At 41.1% G+C, this 23,227-nt stretch overlaps 1 protein-coding gene and 1 non-coding gene across 2 annotated transcripts in view; one reads left to right on the forward strand and one right to left on the reverse strand.

Moving 5' to 3' along the window:
• LOC105935952 (zinc finger protein 638) overlaps positions 1 to 3,129 on the reverse strand; it is a 43,742-nt gene extending 40,613 nt beyond the window's left edge. Inside the window, exon 1 of the mRNA XM_012876577.3 lies at positions 2,517 to 3,129. Coding sequence (XP_012732031.3) covers positions 2,517 to 2,653 — 137 coding nt within the window. The 5' untranslated portion in view covers positions 2,654 to 3,129. The remainder of the gene's footprint in view (positions 1 to 2,516) is intronic.
• Positions 3,130 to 8,339: 5,210 nt separating this feature from the next.
• Positions 8,340 to 8,445, forward strand: LOC118558502. The gene has a single exon (XR_004928352.1). It is a non-coding gene; the product is annotated as a U6 spliceosomal RNA (small nuclear RNA).
• The last annotated feature ends 14,782 nt before the right edge of the window (positions 8,446 to 23,227 follow it).

The following is a 23,227-nucleotide window of genomic DNA, read 5'->3' on the forward strand; positions in this document are numbered from 1 at the left end:
ACCCTGACTGCCGATCGGAAAAATCAGCTGTAACGGCTGCTAAAGTCAGACTTTCCCCTTGGTAAGTCGGAGACATTTTTTAAGAGGATCCAATATGACAGCTCTTCCCATCAACAACAGTAAGCTGTGATGAAAACCTTTTTTTTTTAAAAAAGACAGTTGTAAGAGTGTGTCTATAATCAATGTTCCATATGGCTACAACTCTGAACCAAACATGGTGCTTGCATGTGGAAAGTAGAGCTTTAAACAACGTTCATAGGAGCTACTACGAACAAAACAACAGCTTTTCTGGACATCACCCCAGTTGAATCCTGATCTTTTGTTAATTTGTTTATATTTTGGAATCCCGACTTCTGTAACAGAAACGCTGGACACTCCCACCTCCTAGTTTCATTTTCCGAGCTAAATGGAACGCAGCATTAGGTCAGCTCCTTTTGCGTTAATTAGTCTCCCTCTCTCAGTTCCCCAGCTGTCAGTCTGACACTGCTGTTCCACATTTCCTCTGATCAACACATTTGGTTCTTTATTTCCCACCGCCTTAGTATTTAAGTATTTATCATGATTCCTTCCTCAATCGTTGCATTGGTCTGCCTCTTTTTTCAGTCCGTGCTCTTTGACCTGTTCACCCTGCTCAAGACCTCGAAGTTTGCTGGTTTATGATTAAAACCTTCACTGTGATCATCCCAAATTCCTGTCTGCATTTTGGTCTAACTCCCAACCTAAAAAAAACAACAACTAAACAGTCTCAGTGATAGAAGCAAGATTAAATGTGGTATCTCAAGCTCTTTCGCCTGTTGGCCGACACCTTACGCAGCTGGTTTCATTTTTCTTTCTGGTTAAACTGGTATAAGTTTAGTAGCATGCATAAGTTTCAGTGTCCCTTCATGTGTGTTGGGTGTGAAAATGTGCAACATTACCCTTCAGCACCTACAGGATTTCAGACCGCCTCCAAGTCAAGTTACGTCTGCTCATAGTTTGAGAGTGAAAATAGACGATAACTCCTATGACAAGTTAAAAGCACAGTTTTATTAATAAGGTTGTTATATAGCTGTCTATAAAACCACAGAAACAAATCTGATAAAATCCACCATCAGTTTATGTCAATCACACAAAGGCCTGTAAGCCATTTGTTTGTCCCTGACAGTAATGGCAGATGAGTTTTAATTGGAAAGTAAAATGACTTCTTCATGTGTTGACCTCCCTTAATACTATTATCCTCCATGTGCCCAAGGGATAATGACCCCTGTCACAGTAATAAACGCCTTACTGAAGCCTCGGCTGTCTGGGAAACCTATCAGGAACTGCTTCAGGACTCATGCCCCAAATCAAGGCTTCATGAAGGCACAGAAATTAGCATTGATAATAAAAGCATAGCTTTTACGTTTGAAAAGGGAGATTATTTCCACCGATTATAAAATGATTGACACTGTTTTCCCTCTTCGTGTTTTTCTCCAGTGGCCATTATTTATTTAATTTTTTTCCCCAGGGATGGATGAAAGAGTGAAATGGAAAATAGGCTTAGTGAATAAAGATATAAAGAATAGATTAATTTGGTTGACAGAGAAATAAACAGTGGTTGGTTGCATGGCTGGCTGGCTGGCTGGCTGGCTGGCTGGATGGATGGATGGATGGATGGATGGATGGATGGATGGATGGATGGATGGACGGACGGACGGACGGAGGATAAATGGATGGTGGATAAATGGATGGTTGGATGGATGGATGGATGGATGGATGGATGGATGGATGGATGGATGGATGGATGGATGGGTGGATGGAAGGGTGGGTGGATGGATGGATGGATGGATGGATGGATGGATGGATGGATGGATGGATGAATGGATGGATGGATGGATGGATGGATGGATGGATGGATGGATGGACGGATTGTGGATACACGGACGGATAGACGGATGTATGGATGGTTAGATGTATGGATGGTTAGATGTATGGATGGATGGATGGATGGATGGATGGATGGATGGATGGATGGATGGATGGATGGGTAATAAATGGTTTTACATTGGAATAAAACAGTGGAATAACACATGTCTATCAAGGTAAATGACAGAATAGATTTCTTTAGATGTTTGGTTACAAAAGAGAAAATAACTGCAGTGTTTATGCATTAAAATAATTTGTTAATGGGTGGATAGTAAATCCCCCTTGGCTCAGAAACAGGATGTGAAGGTCTACACTGTAACAGCATCACCAATGGCCATTTTCAGTTTTCAAATAAGCTTATGTAAAGACAATAAATATAGCGATCCTAAATTTCTGAGTCATCCGATGACATGTTTTAGTCATGAAAAGTGAGAATGGCATTTTCAGCTCATTCTATTGAAATGGTTCATTATGTTTTTGTTTGACAGTTTAGCATTCAGTTGATCTTTTGTACCAAATGTTTCCATGCGGTACAGCAGCAGTAATCCGCGGCTGAATCTTGATTAAAACATGCCACATGCATGCATTCATGCATTTGCTCCTTGCACTGAGAAAACCGTTTCAGTTCTCACCTTTGCGGAGGATTGATGCTGTTGGCTGAAGCAGTGTTGGTGTTTCTTTCCGCTTCGAAGTTCTGGATTCTGTCTCTGCTGATTGTGGAAGTTTTGCTCTGCTGTGGAGACCCGGGAGTCTTGTTTTCCTCCAACATTTTCCAAAAGCAGCCACAACACTTTACCCAAACAGACACGTCTACAAACTTTGATTATGTCAAAGGGTCAACCTATTTCTTCGTTTTGATTGTCACACCTCTGTAGTTTGATTTTGTCCCAAGCTGACAATTATGTGAGTTTGCATGAATCCGGCAATCACACGGTGGATGAGTAAAAGACGGATATTTCCTTGAGTGCCAAAAATAATTCCCGCATTAGTTTAGTCATTAAATCCCAGATTTAGTCCAAAATAAAAATTCCTTAAAGAGCAATTCAAGCGGTTTCAACACGGCAAGTAACAACGAGTAAAACAAGCAATAATCTCGTAACGATACGCTTTAATCCCCACAGCTCTCTCCAGTAATCCTGTAGTTCCGAAATCTAGCCGCCCACGAAGCCAGGCTCTTCTGAGACTTCAGCAGTTCAGCTTTTGAGGGGCTCAGATCCTCGACAGCGTCCCTGAGAACGGTCCGAGGCACAAGCAGCAACGGGGAGCACTGTGCTTCTCTGCTTTACAGTCATCCCTCTGAGGCAGCAGCTGGATGGGGGTGGAGGTGGGTGAGTGGTGGGAGGGGTGGTCAGGAAATATCATTGAAGAAGTGGGACGTAAAACAGACCAGTTATACTCATATTATAACTCACTCATTACTTACAGCACTTGGATTGCTTTACACAAAACATCCAAAGGCCAAATTCCTGCCTATATTGGAATAAATGGAAACTAAAAGGGATAATATAGAGTAGAGCAGCAGCTTTGTCAGAGAAGCTTAATGTTACTGACTTAAAAAGGCCTTTTTTTTATACAAACAAAACCACTAAACTTAACCACCAATCACTGGAAGCTATTATTATCAGTCTCTACAAGCTGTTCCAGGAACAAGAAGAACCTCCTAATGAAGTTTCATGAGCGCTCAAATGGTGACTCTCCACAGCAGAGACTGGAGGCTCTGTACACAATAATCCACGAACCCCACAGGCTTTGGCTTTATGGAAGAGTGGCCAGAGGAAAGAAAGCCTTAGTGCTAAAACAAGTTGGCATGTTTTGAGTTTGCTAAAGGGCAAGAGGGCCGACTTCCCAGCTGTATGGAGGAAGAAGCTCTGGTCAGGCGAGATGAAAATCCAACTTTTTGGCCACCAAGGAAACCACTATGTCTGGTACAAACTCAACACATCCCTCCAAAAACATCATCCCCACAGTGAAACATGGTGGTGGCAGCATCATGCTGTGGGGATGCTTTTCAGCAGCCGAGGCTGGGGAACTGATCTGAGCTGAGGGAAAGATAGATGGTGCTAAAAGCGGGGATATTCTTGAGCCAGTCTGCCCGTGATCATTTAAACTGTCCTTCAACACGTGTTTTGAAAACAGATTTCAGAAACTAAACAGAGAGTCTGTCTTCTTTTGTACAGACGCTCCTAAAAACAAACAATATCCAATTAAATATGGCAGTACAAAGCAGATGCGAGCTGTTAATTTCAACCGTAGCTAAAATTAATTCATGGCTCACCTGTGCAGGTCTCCAGGAATCAGAGTGAGAGGCGGGGAAGACCCTGGGCAGGTGACCAGTGCATCAAAGGACAAACACAGAGACACACACTCACAAATAGGGGCGATTTGGAGATGCCAGTCATGTTTTTGGGCTGTGGGGAGAAGCCAGAATACCCAGAGAGAAGCCATGCATGCACAGGGAGAACATTCAAACTCCATGCAGAAAGAATCCAGGTTGGGATTTGAACCCAGGACCTTCTAGCTGCAAAGCAACTACTACAAACTGTGGTTAATTTTGCCACTAATATGCCAAGTGAATGACACAAAGAGATTAGTTAAACAGCAATAAAACCAGTGATGTCGACATGAAAGGTGCATAAAAACTCATCATCCGTAGAAACAATCTTCAGTTTCTATTCAGAAAAACAAGAAAGGCTAGAGTGATGGCACAGAGTTAGGTCGATCCTTTCATCATTTTACTGATATGAATGACTGCAAGTGTGACAACTTCCTTGTATTAGAGCTCATGTCCTCCTCACCGCTGACCTCTTGTGGTTAAAAAGAAGTAAAACTGCAACGACTTTTAAGCTTCATAATTTAGAATAAAGCGACTGTGTGATTTATAGCAAGAGGATATTAATATAATCATAGATCATTTGTTGGATCGTATTGGGCTAAATTTGGAATAACTGTTTAATTTAATATAAAGCCATTCACCCTTTGATAGTATTTACACAGTTTTGGAGCCTTTCTGTCTTTGCTGAACTTAGAAGACAAGAGTTCCAAGTGAGATATCTTTTATAGTATAATCCAGAGTTTAGTTAGTAATAGTAATAGTAATATAGTAATAGTAATAGTTATTACTATTAGTTTAAAATGTTAAAAGTACACTACTTGGCAAAGTAGATAACCTGCACTACCAGTCAAAGGTTTGGTACTGTTTGGACTCTTGTTATTCTGTCTTTTCTTTATTTCTAGGACTTTCTACATTGCAGATAAACAGTGAAGACATCAAAACTATGACTCAAAAGTACATACAATTATGATTCAAGTGCAAAAATGTGAAATAACTCAAAACATCTCGTATATTTTAGCTTGTCCTAAATAGCGCCCTGTCTTGATCGCTGCTTCGGTAACTCTTGGCTGTCTCTCAGTAAGCTTCATGATGTTAGACACATGCTCGGTGGCTCAGTTGGTAGCACTCTTGCCTTACAGCAGGAAGGATTTGGGTTTGAATCCCAGCCTGGGGTCTTTCTGCGTGGAGTTTACATGTTCTCCCTGTCCATGGGTGGGTTTTTTCTGATTTCCTCCCATAATCCAACATGACTCTTAGGTTAATTGGTCTCTCTCAAATGTCTTTAGGTATGAGTGTAATGCAGCAAAGCTGTGTCTCTGCCACTTGAAAGCTCAAATTGCTTTGATACCTACTTTCAGGCCATCTATATTGTTGGGTCTGGTGTCTCTCGTCTTCCTCTTGACAATACTCCATAGATTCTCTACGAGGCTCAGTTTGCTGGCCAGTCAAGCACAGCACCACCATGGTCATTAAACCGGCTTTTTGTACTTTAGTGTGAGCCAGTGCCAAGTCCTACTAGACAATAAAATCAGCATCTGGTCTCCAGAAGGAAGCATGACACGAGGTATGCGACATTTTTATACCATGTCTAGTATCCTTAATGTGCCGACTCCATCCTCAGTCAACTCCTCGTGAAGCTCCCCCAAACTCACCAATGATGTTGCTTAACAATCCTCTCAAATCTGTGGTTCTCTCCCTGTTGCCGGTGCTCTTTTCCCTTCCACCCAACTTTCAGTAAAAACGCTTACAGATAGTCCTCTGTGAACAAGCATGTTCTTTAACGGTGATCTCTTGACCCTTCCTCTTATAATGGAGGGAGTCAATGCTGGTCCTCTGGGTATTTGTCAAATCAACACTTCCCCATGATTGTGAAGCCCATATTTTTGGTCACCACATAACATTTGTACACTATTTGAAGTAACGTAAAAAAACGTATTGAACCATTTCATGACATTAAATTTTCTTGTTGGGTGGGAATACCTCTGTATTCATCATCCTGCTGTCAATTTCTGCATGTTTTTGGATTTTGGTTTCATTTTCAAAGTCTGATTTAGCATCAGTTTGTCTGCATCTGGGTCCTCTTTACCATTAATCCATAACAGCCTGAGATATTGCACTGCAAAAACAGAACTAAACGTAAGTAAAATGTTCTTGAAATGAGCAAATTTGGACTTGATTTGAGCAGGCAAATAAGATTATCTGCCAACAGAATGAGTATTTTGACCCCTGATATAAGAAAATTAGATATACTGCATTGAAAAAAAGAAGATGGAGATGAGCTGCTCCTATTGTAAGTGCAAAAATCTTATTCCATTGGCAAATTGACAATAAAATAAAATTTATAAACGTTATCAATAAAAATTTATAAACTGACAAATTTATAAACGGACAAATTTAGGATATAATTGTAAGTTCAGGCTACGTGTGGAAAATTTTGAGACCTAAAACAAAAATTCTTGTAGACTTGTGACTTTTTATGTGCCTAAAGCAACCCAGAAACATGCTTACAGGGAAGAAGAAAAAAAAACACACACACACAAAAAAAAAAAAAAACACTTTTGACTGTAGACTTGGTTAAAAGGTTTTACTTTGTTCAACAAAATACAAAATAAAACATCCATTCACCATAAACACAGTCAAGGAACCACACAGCAGTAGAACTTCAGTACAATGTAGTGCAACATGTCACAGTCAGCAGGTACGTAATTACACGGGGGGGGACACTTTCGTATTAAAATAATACGAATATAAAGTATATTCTGAGATTAAACTCCCTCTGATACTGTTTAAGTGTCTGAGTCTAACTGCAGATTTGCCACATTCAACATGGCGGACGCTCTGACGCATCCGCAGCATAGGCAGAACCCGCCCGACGAGGCGTCTACCGCCACCACGTGGTGAGGAGCGGACCTGAACCATACTTGAAACTGGATCCTTTCAGCTCAATGCGTTTGTCTAACAATTAAATGTTGCCTGCTAGCTCCGATTTATTTTAAGAAGATAAAATTTATCTAGTTTCCCTGTAATTCTGTTCGGCTTGAGAACCAGGTGTCTTTCTTCCTCGGACCTCCGACAGCCTCATCTTCTCACCAGGTGATCAAGCTGACCCGTCGTCTTCCTGCTCCTCTGATGTGACCCTGACACCGGCATTTGAAAAATAACTTCTATAAATACGGGTTTTAATCCACAGAAACCTCACCATCAACAAGTCTGTTTTTTAATGCAACGTCCAACTACTGTTTACTGAGATCACTTCTTAAAGTAATTTAGCCAGAATGAGCCACAACTAAGGCCACAGTGAAATTAATTACGTTTGACCACCAGGGGGCGCCTTGGAGTTGAGAAAGGAGGCCCTGTCCGACCTGATACCAAGGACATTTGCAGCTTCAGCTGTTTTTAATTAAATAATCAGTTGAAGAGAATATAGAGTGTTAAAACTGTCAAGGTGTGTATTGTGAAGCATTTCAGTTATTAAAATGGAGACCACACCACAGAAGATGTTAAAACAAGGGAAATTTATTATTAAAATGTGTAAAAAAGGTCTGGACAATTAGAACCTGATTATTCAGCTTTCTAGAGCCGGCAGAGATGACGAAGGAGCCTTTTCCTGCTTGTAGATTGAGCTGCACTTCCCTGCTTCGGCCACCAGAGGACAGCAGAGAGCATGGTGAGGGAAACCGGCACCAGGAATCGCTTTGATTCAATGTTTCCTGGTCCAGAGGCTTCATCTGGGCCATCACTAACAGGATGTCTGAAAAACAGAGGTTCTGAAGAACTCCCCAGCCCGGTGATCCGTCGCTGGAGGCTTCCTACCTCTCCTTAAAGGAGTCTGATCACCACAACAGCAAGTCTCTTCCGTCCTTCTGTCCTCAGCCAGCCAATCGGGTGGTGTCGGTCTGTCTGTCCCATCATGCATCTGTGAATCTGTGGATCTGAAACAGTGACATAAGATCAGAACTGGAGATAAAGCAGCCTACAGTCATTCAGAACCAACAGTTGGGTCTAAGTCCAGATTCTGTGCCTGTGATGTTCTCTGATGAGTAACTGAGAGCGTCTGCAGGACCAGAGGAGCAGTAGGTAGGAAGTTAGAACTATAAATACCTCTCTGGGACATGTAGTTCCTGTCCTAGTTTACTAGGACATATACTAAAATTGGAACGATACAGAGAAGATTAGCATGGCCCCTGCGCAAGGATGACACGCAAATTCGTGAAGCGTTCCTCATTTTCATTTTTTTTTAAACATACAATAGATAATAAAACAGCAAAAGTTGTTTTACAACCGCCGGAAGTTGGCGTTCTACATCCGCCTTTCTCCTCCGCGCGTACAGAGCTACTTCCGGTAGAGCTGCGCGTCCAGAGCTGCGCAAGAAAACGGAGAGGAGAAAAGAAAAAGGAGCCTTTTGCTTGGGATAAAGCCTGAAAAGCAGCCGCTTCCTGACAGGAAGGCCACAAACACTCCAGTCCCGGTTCCCCCGTTTAGATTCCTTCACAGGTCCTAGTTTAGTTCCCGTTAAACCGGAGGAATAAACGGTCCTCCTGTCAGATTGCCTCGTTGCTCACAGAGATCAGCTGATCTGATGGAGAACCCGAGATTTACTGAGAAAAACGGAGATTCACTGAATAAAACAGATTTATTGGAGGGGCTTTACTGAGGAAAAAACCGGAGATTTACTGAATAAAGCTATGATTTTTTTCTTTTTTTTAGTGGGGGGGGGACTTTATTGAGGTCCTGCTGGCATTTTAAAAACATTTTATTGAAACATCTAATTTAGAGATAACATTTAATCCACAATCATGTAAAGTCAGTTTAGTTTAACTCTAACCATCGATCATCGCAGCAGTTTAAGTTCAATAACAGCAGCAAACAGAAGCTGCCCTAGAACCAGCGCTCTGAACCGACCAATGGCTGCGCTCCGGGAAACACCTGCACCACTGCTGCTGCCATCTTCCAGGCAGCCCGTGGTTCTCCCTTCTCCCGTTGGTTCCGTTTAAACCCGTTTGCTTGTCAAATAAAGCCCAGAGGACAGTAATCCCGCTCAGAAAAGCATTTGGGGTTTAGTTCAGGGACTAGAACCCATCAGGTTCGGTCCGGTCCTGACCAGCAGCTCAGGCTAACGGCTACAGAACACATGTGCAACAAGCTAGCGAACAAAAACGTGAAAAGCGACTGTTTAACCGCCTGAAAAAAGCCTCAGATTCAGAATCATTACAGGACTAAACCGAACCGCGGGGTCCCTTAGCGACACTGCGGGTTAAATAACGTCATTTATTACCGTTAATTCCGTGTAGCTCTCCGCCTTCACCTGCTAGGTGTCGAGGGTGGAAGAGACGCGGCCCCTGATTGGTCAAAAAAACCCGATACACCTTGGAGCGAGCTTTTGATTGGACGGAGCACACCCACGCTACAGCTCTACCCCAGAAAACCACCTTGTTAACCGTTTACAATGATTTTTGTGCATTAGTCATAAAACAATACTCAACCGGGGCGAGTTAAGATTAAATAAATTCAGCACCTACCGTTTAAAAAAAAAAAGCTTTCTGCGGCTGAAGCGCAACGTATGAAGCCTCGTCCCTGCAGCATGAGGGCAGAGACCCCGGAGCGGTTGGTGCTTTCAAGGGTTATGGAGAAAATAAAGTTGCCAGGTTGGTGTTTCTAATGTTAAATTAGTTTAAATTCCTGCTCACATTGGTGTTATAGGTAATGAGTTAGCTGATAGTTTTGCAAAGAGTGTTGTAAAAAAGGATCTTGTTGGTTTTAAATATTAAAATAAGTAAAAATGAGGTAAAGAATATTATTAAAATGTATTTTTAAGAAGAAATGGCAAGAACAGTGGGATAAAGGAGGGAATGCTAGGTTTTATTATAGTATTCAAAAAAGGTTGGAGAATTAAGAAAATGTAATAGAATTAAAAAATAAGATATTATATCTAGGATAAGATTTGGACATACAGGATTAAATAGTACTCTTAAAATAATTAATAAGCATAATACAGGGTGTTGTAATTGTGGGAAATTAGAAACAGTCCGACATATTTTTTTAGAATGTAATAAATATACTCAAGAAAGAGAGATGTTGTGTAAAGAATTAGGCAGGAATAAAAATAAATTAGATATAAGGGAATTGTTTCAGAGGTCATCTGGGGATGTAGTTTTTGGAAGTATTTTTAGTTTTCTAAGAAGAACGGGTGTTTTAGAGAGAATATAACAGTGTCTAATCCATACTGCATTCTGGAAGGTGGCGGTAATGCACCTATAAGTTGTTTGCCAACTGCCATTAAAAAAAAAAAGAGAAGAAGAAGAAGAAAGTTGCCAGGTTTGCTGCTAGTCACTTAGAAAAATCCACCAGAGGGTTCTGAGTGACGCTGAGATGAGGCGGCCTGTTGGGGGCATTTAGCCGCTAGAGGAGGGTTAACAGATAGAGTCAAAGGTTCTCCAGCCTAGAAATGTGGAAATACCACCACAACACTCAAGAACCAGCCCAATCAAATACTGCTAGATTTACTGTAAGGACTGGCCTGGATGTACACCAGTACTATGCGTTTACTAAAGCCACAATCCAACAAAACCACCGAGAGTTATTTTTTCCTGAAGCCCAAACAACAGATCCAGGGAAAGTGTAACGTCACACATAACCCACCCCCTTCCCCGGTATGTTTGCAATCCACTGTTGGCTGAAAGGTTGAATTTACTCCTCTGAACTATAACATTGTGATTTGTGACCAGCACCTGGTTGACTCAGATATCCCCAATAACGGCTATGAACCAATGATGAATTTATGACGTTAATAAGTTAATTTAAAACCCGCCAAACTGACTCCGAATCCGCCCAAAGCAAATTATTCCCACAAAATACAAAATGAAAACCTTCTACTGGGATCTCTGCACTTGAGCCAATTGGTTCAGGAAAGGTTCGTTCAGTTCTCCAGGCTTTATTTGCACATGAAACCAGCTACTGATCAAATGCATAATCAGTCACCACAATGAATGAAGCTTGCCTCCATTTGGGTCTTTTAGGGACCTTGTGAATTATCATTAACACCAATAATGTTTCTTATTGGGTGGTTTTGTTGGATTGTGGCTTTAATTTATGATTGTCACATCTGTGCATAATTTTTTTTTGACGTTTGGTGTATTTTTTAAAGAAAAATCTATTAAAATATGCACAACTATATACAGTGAAGAAAAGAGGAAAATCCAAAGTTATTTTCTATAAAAACTACAAATATCATAAAACATGCGGTCAACCAGAACCTAAGAAGTTGATTCTAAGTGAAGGAGGGCTGGAATGCTGTGGTCTGCGCAATCTGGAGCTGTTCGCGTAGTTCCTGATGAGCTGGTCTCCACCGTGGTGGAGCTGCTTCATCTCCAGGCCGGCCGTTCTTCTCTGTGAAGGGGATAAATCTCTGCTGCATCTTTATCCTGAAATTTAGTGTAATTTACTGTGATTTTTCAAGCTGTTTGCAAACGAAATGTCGTTCTGTACGCACTTTGTGCATACAAAATGACAAATAAAGCTGTCTAAGTCTAAGAGAGCGAGCTCTGGTAGCGACTCGCCCTAGGAGTCTTTTTCCTGGAATCAGGAATGATTCTGTGAATCATTCAGTTAAAACTGAAAACAGATCAAAGCTTGGAGATAAAAAACGTCAACCTGCTGAACAGCACCTCCTGTCTTCATAATCCAGAGACATGCAAAGCGCCCCTTGATCTGCCTCTCCCGATACCTGTAAAGGTAGACCAGTCTCTGTTTGTCTCGCTCTGACAGACGCTGCCAGAGACAGATGAGACGGTCCACCCTGGACTCACTGAGCCACTCAGTCTCCTGACCTCCACCAAGGCCTGGGGGCCAGCTTCAGGACGCGCTGCTATCCTGGCTGACCTTCCAAGACATTGGACCTCCTCCTGGAAAATAACAAAAATTGATCATCCAACAACTTTGCTGAACATTTGATATTAAAATACTGAAATGTTTGATGATATGTATTAAAATAGAGGCGTATAGAGTTCACCTCAGCCTGGCGTTCAGATGCGAATATATATATATATATATATATTGTTACTGTTTCACCGTGCCGTGTCTAAGGTGAAACACCCTCGGTGGACCCAGTTCGTTTTACCCAGTCAGGCGACCCCCACTTACTTATTACCTTGAATGTAGGAAGCATAAAACAGACAAGTATGCTTTTAGTTATATTTTATCTAGGTAAAGACAGAGAAATAGTTACAGTCACACCAGCGCTGATGGGCCCCTGATCGGCAGGAGGCCTCGAGTGCTCATCACGCAAACATTATAAAGGGATCTCGGGACACACCCATACAAGGGCGGTACACATCCAAACTGTGACATCAGCAGGGAAGCTGCGTCACCTCCAGGGTGGTATCTGATAGATATGTGCCAATCTTTTGGGTCAGTGCCATCTAAGTGTGCCATGCAGTTCTGGGATAAACAGCTCGTTCCACTTGACCTTGTTGATATCCTAACAGTCCCCCTGATGATGTGTCATTATGGCACATCACCAAAGATGATCAACCAGTGGAACGACAGCTCTCAGTCTGTCCCTCTCCCAGAACAGTCGGTCATTCCGTCCAGTCCAAGCAATCCAATCACGTCAGCTTCCGGCTTCCAGAGTCCATCCATCTGTGATCTCCATGGCAGTCGATAGTGCGGTTCAGTCTCTGGGGTCACACAGTCTCTGCTGGTGTGACTGAAAAGCACTTTGTAAAAACAGTCCAGTTGTCCGTTAGCCCCCCCTGTTGGTGTGCCCCAAAGGCACATCACAACGAAAATAGTTCCAAGAAAAGGGCCGGACAAACCACAATGGAAACATCTTAGCATCAATCAGCATGAATACTTCATAATTCAGCCTTTTTTACTCAAGCCCACAGTCCAAGCATTTTATCTACAATTTAGGGTTCAACTATTCGAGCTAGGCCTGTTTTAGGTTCCTATGCGCACATTATTTTAAGTTTACTTTAGACTATATAAGCTAAAGGTGTACCTTAATCAAGGCCAAATTCGTCTACTCTACCCCCACCCCAAGAAACCTCCTACTCGGTCCTCCACTCTCCATTCCTATGGAAAACCATCCATCGCTTTCAACCCTCACAAATCCAGGAGTACCAGTAGGGGGCATCATAGGGCAGGCTGAGTCTTCATCACAAAAAACCATCTCTAAGAAATGGCAAAAAAGTGATGGAGCCCCAGTCAAGGGCACTCCCACTCTGGGCCAATCTGAGCGAGAAGACACCCTGTATTGAATCTAGAAATTAGCCTTACCGAGTAACTTATGGATCTGTGATAGCCATCAGATCCTGGTTCTCTATATAACAAAGCAAAAAGTTAGCAAGAACTGCAGGTCTTGGTGTGTGTGTCTGTAACAGAGAGTTTCCATTCTTAGTCATAAAGCCATAGCGATCATCATAATGCAACATCACAGTATAAACATCATAACACATAAGATCAAACATGGTGATGGAAGTCAGTGGAGAAGAGAAAGGAAAAAATCAGTTTTGTGATATAAAAAGTGTCTGTACGTCAATAACGCAAGTAAAAAACGTCAGGCCAGTCTGAGCACGTGGCAGACATGAATCTATTCGCGCATAAGTGGTCAGCTCAGTGTTCTCAGGCAACTGCTCCTTCATGGCAAATTCATAGGTCTCTGGCATGTACTCCCAAACTTCTTAAGTCCTCTTCTTATTCCTCAGCATGGACAAAAACGATTTAGTTGGATGGTAATGAGTGTCCTGTCCTTTTTCAGGCAATAAGCATTTTATCTCCAGTAAAATGCTCTGTTGAGATGGTTGGCAGACACCAGGCCTTGTTTACTGTTGGATAACAGAAACAAGGTGTAATTAGTGTTCTTATCAAGACTCCCAATCCTTCTTTCATTTACCTTCTTCAAACACTTTCACATCCAGATATTTCCGTTCACAATTATTGTGCTCTTAGCTTAACCTCCTTTACTGTAATCATTAGATCTTGCATTACCCTTATATAAAAGAGAAATCTGAAAGTTCAACGTTATCTGCAGCAGCATTTCTCTATAATTCTTTCCCATGTGTGTCTCATCTTACAATTGTCCAACAGTTGAAAAGATCTCTGCAATAGAAATTTATCATCATATGTTTCATGGCTACTGTGACACTGTTCATCTCAATTTATCTAGCACACAAGGAATTGTATTAAAACCTTTCAGAAACTTCTTACTGAACCAGCTGCAAAATACTTCACATTTTTCTAAAAAGTCCAACAGAAAAACCCTTAAGTTTGTAAAAGAAAGCTCCACTATATATATTTGCAGAATAATGTTGTGATGTTAATAAGAAGCAGCCCTATGTACTTCTTGTCTTATTTTGAAAAACTCAGCTAAGAGAAAGGAAGTGTGTGCATGCCCCTCGCCCACACGGAGTTGTGATTGGTTGCTATTCAGGAAGTGGGTGTAGCCCAGGGCGGAGACAGGAAGTAGTTCTGTGAATCACTTTCAGCTTGACGTGCATCAACCCAAAAGACTTGTAGTTGAACGCGCCCTCCACCTGAAGCGAAGAGCAATTCTAACCCCATTAATTCTTGATTTTTTAATCCCTTCTGCTTGTTTTAACAGACCGCTTTTGTAAGCGACCCTGGTTTTTATCTTATGTCCCCCTGTTTGAATCTTGTTTGAAACAAACCTTTAAACTGTAGTATGCTGTGAGCAGTAACTCATTGTTGCTTATTAAACACATCGCCCCCTGACCATGTAAGAAGCTCCATACTGCTCTAGGTCTTTAAACCTTTTTCAGTCATTCAACATTAGTTTAATTGATAATACATCCAAGCATAATTTTATCCCCAAGTAAATCAACCCTTTAACAAGTATCTAGTTCTTGTTCTCATGTGTTTAGTTTATCCTTGAAAAACTTTAAGCAGACATTACTCCGAGTGATTTTCTTACATTTTCATACATTTATTATTATTACCTTTGTGATCTTATATCACCCAGTGATCTATAAATCCTTATTTTATGTTTGCACCGTCTTGTCCCAGCAGATTAAAAATTCCCATTTTAGAATTTGCTTTTTTGTTTCATCAATCACTGTCTGTTGTGATTATTGAAGAAATTGTGCAGTTCCTTTAAACCCTCTTAAATATTGACCACCCGTTGGTAAATGATCAGCTTTAAGTTTTGCCCTTCTTCTAATTCTTTGTTTAGCCTTAGTATCTGCACCTTAAATTGACGAATAGTGGAATTCTTTGTATAAACACTTCTCTATGTCCGTATTTGTTTTGGCCTCTATAATTATGTTTTTTGCATTTTAAGTGTGAACCTGGTCAGGATAGAGAAAGTCATCTCCGATGCTCCTTTTGGCAACCCCAGCAAACCCAAACATAAAATTGTTCACAGTCAGTGTTAGGTTACAGGTAATCCCTGTGGGAACACGACGTCGTCTCCTTTGTTCCAAGCGCCTGGGTCATCGAAACACTCCACCACCTGCGACAAATCTCTGACATTTTCAAACCACAGCAGCCATTCCTGGGTGTCCCACACCCCCTGTCTGTGAAATGTCCCCTTGTCGTAAGCCCAGGCTTTCAGTTTCTCTCCTGTTAAGTGTCCCCCTTTAGAGCCCATTTACCCCACAGTGTTCAAGAGTGTGTTCTAGGTGCGTTTCCTGAACGCCAACCTCTCCATGTCATGTTCGTGAAACCTTGTAGTTGAATTCCATCACCTGTGAAGCAAAGCAGTCATGCATAGTTCTTTTCAAGATTTTCTTTATCACAGCAGTAGTGTCACTGTCTGATGCCATTGCAGCTCTGATGTTCCTCAGAGCCAACCTTCATGCATTGATATCATGTTGGAGCTGTTATCCTCATCTTGTGTCCAGGAGTGCTTCTGCTGTCCTGACCAGATACCAAACGTCCAACTAATCTGATTGACCTCATTACTTTTCTGCATGTACAAGAGGACGATCGTTAGATTATCCTGGTCTAAAAGACCACTAGGTTAATAGATGGCTAAACTATGTTTATGTGTTCTTTTCTTCTGGATGTTTTAACATTTAGTTAAAGAACAACTATTGTGCTATTTTGTGTTTAAACAGATAGTTTTTAAGTCTCCTCACACCTTTTAGGTAACTGCGTACAATTCCAAACTATTTACATTGGTGCTTTAATCCTAATTTACCCAAGTTATTTATTAGAATAAGGCATTATTCTAAACCTGCAGTTATTCTGCTTATATTGAAAAATTAGCTTGCTCACTCGTTCGTTCAGTCGGTTATGCTATTAACTGTTGCTGTAATGCCTACTTTAACTTTTTCGCCCACTAGTTTTGTCATGATCATAATTATCGCCCATTGATGTAATAGCATACATTGTTCTTATCCACTTTCCTTTTACGTTTAAACGGCCCCTCTATGTAATCCCCAATATAAGTTGTCAAACCTTTTAGGTTTAGCATAATTACTTAAGCTGCTCTATGCTCTCATCCCGTAACTTAATATTTTGGTGCAAAATGGATGTCTTTTAGCGGTTCCCCCTATTTCTTCTCATGCATGATGTATTTTATGAAGCTTATTGTATCTTAAAGGTGCCTCTTTGAATCTACTTCAAAACCCCTTGTGGGGTTAATAAAATTCCAAAACATATTTATATGTATTTTAAATGATTTAAATAAAAACCTTGTTAGAAAAGTAAAAGAAAATCCTTCTTATCAGCGGCCCAAAATCTCTACCAGCTTTGTTTCCAGACCAGTACCACTTGTCCGAATGCGTTTGACCCTCTTATCGCTCGCTAATAACAGCTCTGACTTAAAACAATTAACATCCTAGGGGTTTAATTATAATCCTGATTGCTTTGAATCTGAAAGTTTTCTTCTAAGCGCATCCGCCAATGTGTATGTTTCTAATGTGTGTTTCGTGTTTTAATTATGTGCAGGAAAATCTGATGTGAAATGCAGAAGGGGTGTCTGCCAACTCATCTTTGTTTCGTGTTGCGGTCCATTGAAGGTTTTCCGATGCCTCTGTCTTTGCCCCCGCAATTAGTTGTCCATTTTCAGTCCTCATGTCTCAGTTCAACAGCACAACATCGTTCCAGGACAAGCGTTGTCCATGAATATTCTTTCTCCAATCGTTGTGTCTGAAACCACAAGGAATTCTGCCAGCATTTTGCCAATATGGATTTTGTCCAAAATCAAATTTTCCAATACAAGAATTGTCTATCTTCATCCGTAGTGTAGTGTAAATAAGTTGAAAAGAAAAAAATCAAAACAAAAATTACAAGAAAACTGTCTCAAAACAAAATCAACCACATCGTTCCCTCTAAAACAAAATTATTCTTGAAGTTTTTCACCTTTACCCCAGATCTTGATCCCTTAAAAATTTATCCAAGCAAAATATTTTACAGACAGTTCAACCTCTTTGTATAAGTTCATTAATAAAAAACATTTCTCTTAACCTTGTAGCATCACATTCCCCATTAAACCTCTATGCAGCTTCTGCAAAAATTACTGATTTTTTTTTTTATTTTTTTTTTCTAAATTTGATTAAAAACTGGATTAGGCAGGAGTCAAGTACATCACCTTTTTCTCCGTCCTCTGGACCACTGTGGCACCGCTTGGTACTAACTTGTCTCTGAGAATGCCTAAAAAGAGACTAAAATCTCTCCGTTAGCACATTCCAATTATATATGACCAGGTTTCCTTGCAAGAAAAAAGCAGAGAACAGGATAGAAATGTTAATGTGAGTCAGTGGAGAGTGGAACAGTTGGAAGAGGTACATGAACAATTTCCAAAGCCACCTTCTTACCGCTAGAAGGATACTGAATACTGAATTGTACTTTATAACTAAATTTGCCTTGCCTTGCCAAGAAGGTCTCAATATTACCTGTCATAAGTTTGTTAAACTTAGCATAATTTAGTCACTTTTGTCAATCCCTGCACGTCCATTTTAGATCATGACTTCTTACCATACGGCCTGAAAGAGCTCACTTTCCAGAGTCTTCTGTCGGAACAAAAGGTGGCTCTACAGTTTCATCTCACATCATCTAAAAGAAGTAACTCAGAGAAAAACAATTCTGTTAGTGTATTAGGTGACAAAAGAAAACCTGGTCTTTTTTTTTTAGTGTCTTGGTTCTTAACGTGATGTGTCTAAGTTCTTGGTTGGTCCAGGGGAGGTAGGAATCTCTTGTTCCTTTTCTTTCAGCGTTTTGTATTAAAACTTCTCCTTTTCTTAAATTATCTGCCAAACAACCTTAAATGTTGTCACTTTTTTGCCGCTGGTGATGTAAAAATTAAAGCAAAGGAATCATTTAACAAAGAAATAATCAAAAATGCACAAAACAATAAAAACCCGAAAGTAAAAAGTCTCCCCAGGAGTGCATTATGTGTGTTCCAATATCTTATAGCATTCTTTTGATTTCTTTCTAGCTCTTTCGATCATGCAAACTTAGTTATTAATGCTTTTCAATCTTAAATGGTCAAGGGTGAAACTTTAAAGCAACCATTTTCTCTTTCAGGCTTTTGAGTACATGATAAGAGTTTTCCCCGTAATTCAGCACATTGAGAAGCTGGCTTTTTTTTTTTTTTTTTTTCCTCTGACATAGTTTTCGTGCCCCCAGGCTAGAACACACAGACCCAGCCTTGCCATAACATTCAGATGTTTACATCATGGTCAGATTTGTTTATCATATCTATTGTCCTGTTTCAGGTTAAACTGACCCTCTGAGGCTTGCCTCTGCTCAGCATAACTAATAACATCAGATGCTTTTGTAACCGATGACATGCTTAATGTGGCCTTGTGATACCTTAACACTTCTCAAAATTTCTCATTAGCTGCATTCAAATCCCCAGTAAAAAGAAATAAAATAAATTAATACAGAACCCTTAGAAAAGCAACCATATTTAGTCCCATACAGTTTGTTTAAAGCACAGTTTGTCTCATCTATTTAAATCAAAAATCATGTATATCTTAGTGCTCTTAAATTCTTCTTTTTAGGCAGCTGTAAAATCCTTTTCTCCCAAACATTCTCCCATATGCTCCCCATATGTTGTTTGCCATTTTATTAATGTTCCAAAATTACAATATAAAAGCTTTTACTCTGTTATTATTTCAGCTGTCATGAATTCATTGACAAACACAAGCCAAACGCAATCTAATAGCATAACTGAATACAGCCCCAACACCTCTGGTTACTGTTCTGCATAATTAAGCTCCAAACAACAACAAAAACCTTTATCCCTAGTCCCAAGTAGTTCCTACAGCCCTGGGATATTTTCTGTTTAAGACACGTTAACATCTCTCAGTGTAACAATTTAATTTGGCCGGATGTTTAATGTGGGAAGAAAACAAACTGTTATTGAAATCTCTCTTTACCTTTCTTCAGCTTTAGTTAACGTAGTTCATGATTAAAAACGTCATTTGAATTACGGAGCTGCAGTTCTCCCAAAACAAATGAACATTCTGAAACCATGAACATCACACAGACGAACGTTTAGTTACATACGATACACAAATACATACATTTACATACAAAGATGACATTCAGACAGACAAACACGTGCAGGCCTGCTTTTTCTGACTGTCTTAAATAGTTCTATGTTTTTCATAGTTTTTAAACGTCTATAGCAACGCCGAAAGATGTATTTTCAACGTGTTAAGTTCCCGCTTAGTTTAAAAGTGGAGAGCTTGCGCTGGCTACGACCCCCGAATGTTTCGTCCAAACACGGTTTTACTCTTCAGCCCCGCAAGGATACAACTCTGTGTCTCGCAGACACCTGGACGCTTACCCCTTTTTGAAAGTTATACGTTGCATTTAATAGTTACGAACAATTTTATCCACAACGGAAGTCCCAGTCGGTCCCCACGTAAACGCTTCCCCGGTGCAACGCCCTTTTAGTTCCGTTTCCGTTTCCTTTTTATTTTTTATTTTATTAAAGACTTTCGCTTTTCTTTTTCTTATTAATCCAACTGCCCCGACCAACTGGTTGCATTTTGAACACCCCCCTGCGCCAAAAACCCCCAAAACAAAACAAAACACAAATACATTTATCTGTAACCTCACTTACACACAAAGATTTATTTGCACACACACACACAGACACACTCAATATCCGCGGATCCAAGCAGTCTCTCCCCCACTCACCCTGACTCAATAATCTCATTTCAACAGACACAATATATTGTACAAGACATGACGAAGGCAACAATATCAGACAGACAGCTTGCGCGCAAACTTTCAACATTCTGTTCACATATGCTGAAGCCGTCTCCCCTGCCCAACGTGTAGTGTCATTTAAAAAGGCCAGAATCCGTACTTACTGGATAAAAATGTCCTCAATGTGCTCCAAAGTTGCCGTGCCACTGGGGCCAAAGGAGCAGCTGTTCCTAGTACGTCAGTTCCAGCAGAGACTTCAACCGCATGTACCTCTTGTGGTTCCAGGTATGCTGATAAGCCAGTCCTCACATCACCAATAGCCAATACATACCCGCCTAAAGTCTCCACGAATGCTTGGATCCAAAGGTGCGCCCCTTTTCTGGGATCAGGGAACATGTGCCTCAGATGAACGTTGTCAGCACATGAAAGAGGGCTGTAAACAGCTGCATTCACCTGTCCTGTAGCACTGTGAGTCTGAAACAATGGCAGTTGCACACTTTGTTTTGTTGCAGGTAAAGAAAGATCAGTTTCGCTAGAATGCAGGTTACATCTGGGTCTTACGTCACAGCTTATCTGTCCCCCACATAACACCATACCAGGCACCTGCACCGAAGGGTCTGATGAAGTCACCACACTCCTGGCCTTGGATAACAGTTCTCCCTTATCACCATGCAGATTGTTTTGCATAGTTGTGTACTTACCTTCTTGTTTGAAAGAAGATGATTCCCTTACCCCCTGCAGATTTTCACTCTCTTGTTGTTTGTCGAGGCCTGAGAAGCACATGCTGAAATACAGTTCAGTTAGTTTTATCAAGCCTGCTATTTTGATTTCCTCTTTTTGGTATTTTTCTCGAGCAAACTCACCTGCATCACCCGTTTCTACTTGTGCTAGGGCTAATCTATTTTTTAACATCTGCAAATAGTAAATGCACATTTGGGCCTCTGGTGGTGACCCTTCTGTATCACCAAAAACCCCGTCTCTCCTCATTTTTTCACACCACTCCTCAAATTGTTTTAAATGGTTTTCAGCATCTTTGTGTGGGAAGTTTGCCATTATGCTCCTTTTTCCTGTCTCCAGCAGTGTTCCTAAAGAACCCCCCTGGAGCTCATTTTCTGCCTGATTCTCAGCCATTCCAGCACTCACACGTCTTGGCCAACCTGCTGGGACAGCGTCCTGACCCCGGTCCAATGAGAGCTTATTTTTTTATCTCTCAGACACCAAAACTTATTATGTTCCTATATGCCTTATAATTGTGTTTTTACACGGCAGTTTCAATGAGCCAGTGTACTCAGGAAGAGCTAGTCATATGTCACCTGAACAGGTGCACCCATACCCTTCACTTCCACGGCTCAATGTAGTAACGTGTCTCTCACACACACACACACACATACACACTCACACTCTCTCTGGCCAATCTTTAGTTAACTCAGTACGTACCTCCGGTCCTGCTGGTTGTGTGTGCGTCCACTGGCTTTTTTTCTCTTTCTATATTCGTCTGTAATCGGGGTTTTAACAAAACGTCAAACCACCGCATTCACACTATTGTGTATTAGCCAGGTCGTACGCGCTCGTTTTTCGAAAAAGGCTGCTTTTATATTACCGCAAAAACGACTTTTATGTTCGTCCTCGCGGAAAATAAGGGGGCATCTAAACCCACATTTTCTAGGCTACACGATGTTTTAGAAGCCACGCGTACAGGCGTGTCTGTCAGAATGGCCGCTTTTATGTTACACACAGAGGAACACGTATTTTCCTCTGTGCCTAACAAGGGGACCTTTTAAACCCTAAATTCTCAAGGTGCACAGTATTTTCGGAACCCTGGCCAAGGATTCCCGGACTCTCACCTCTGTGACCGCACGCAAATCCCAAGTTCTTATCGACACGTTTGCAAACAATTATCCTCAAACCTTTCTCTGCCTTTAGAAATACAAAAAGTCGGCCCTCCAGGAAGAAAAAGACACTAGGAGATGAATGAAATCTCCTTACCTTTTGTTGCGGCCGCAAGCTGTGTGTTTTTCTTCCGGAATGACGTCCTGACCGAAAAACGGAAGGTGGTACGTCGTCCTTTGGGTCCGGGCGGGAAACACCAATTTGTTACTGTTTCACCGTGCCGTGTCTAAGGTGAAACACCCTCGGTGGACCCAGTTCGTTTTACCCAGTCAGGCGACCCCCACTTACTTATTACCTTGAATGTAGGAAGCATAAAACAGACAAGTATGCTTTTAGTTATATTTTATCTAGGTAAAGACAGAGAAATAGTTACAGTCACACCAGCGCTGATGGGCCCCTGATCGGCAGGAGGCCTCGAGTGCTCATCACGCAAACATTATAAAGGGATCTCGGGACACACCCATACAAGGGCGGTACACATCCAAACTGTGACATCAGCAGGGAAGCTGCGTCACCTCCAGGGTGGTATCTGATAGATATGTGCCAATCTTTTGGGTCAGTGCCATCTAAGTGTGCCATGCAGTTCTGGGATAAACAGCTCGTTCCACTTGACCTTGTTGATATCCTAACAATATATATATATATAATATGATATGAATAACATGTAAAATATTTCAGCACATAATTTCCTAGTAGTTGATAGTGTTAGTACATCCACTGACTGTAGAATTACCTGTGAAACGTTTTCACACAGCCAGAAAACTGCTTGTTGTTGCGACCAAATCCTATGGGATTCTGTGAGAGTAGGGAGTAGCAAGATGGCGGTTAGTGACTTCAGTTTTTCGGCCAAATCAGCAATCCAGTGAATAAATAGAGATCAGTGGAGCAACGATGCAGCTGCCGAGAAAAGCCGAGTGCAGCCGAAATGAGCTCCAGGAATTGGAACAAAGCGAGCCTCCTGATTGGTTCCCAAAGTCTGATTCTAGACTTGGAAAA

The sequence above is a fragment of the Fundulus heteroclitus genome, unplaced genomic scaffold (genome assembly GCF_011125445.2).
Source record: "Fundulus heteroclitus isolate FHET01 unplaced genomic scaffold, MU-UCD_Fhet_4.1 scaffold_130, whole genome shotgun sequence".
Lineage (NCBI taxonomy): Eukaryota > Metazoa > Chordata > Actinopteri > Cyprinodontiformes > Fundulidae > Fundulus > Fundulus heteroclitus.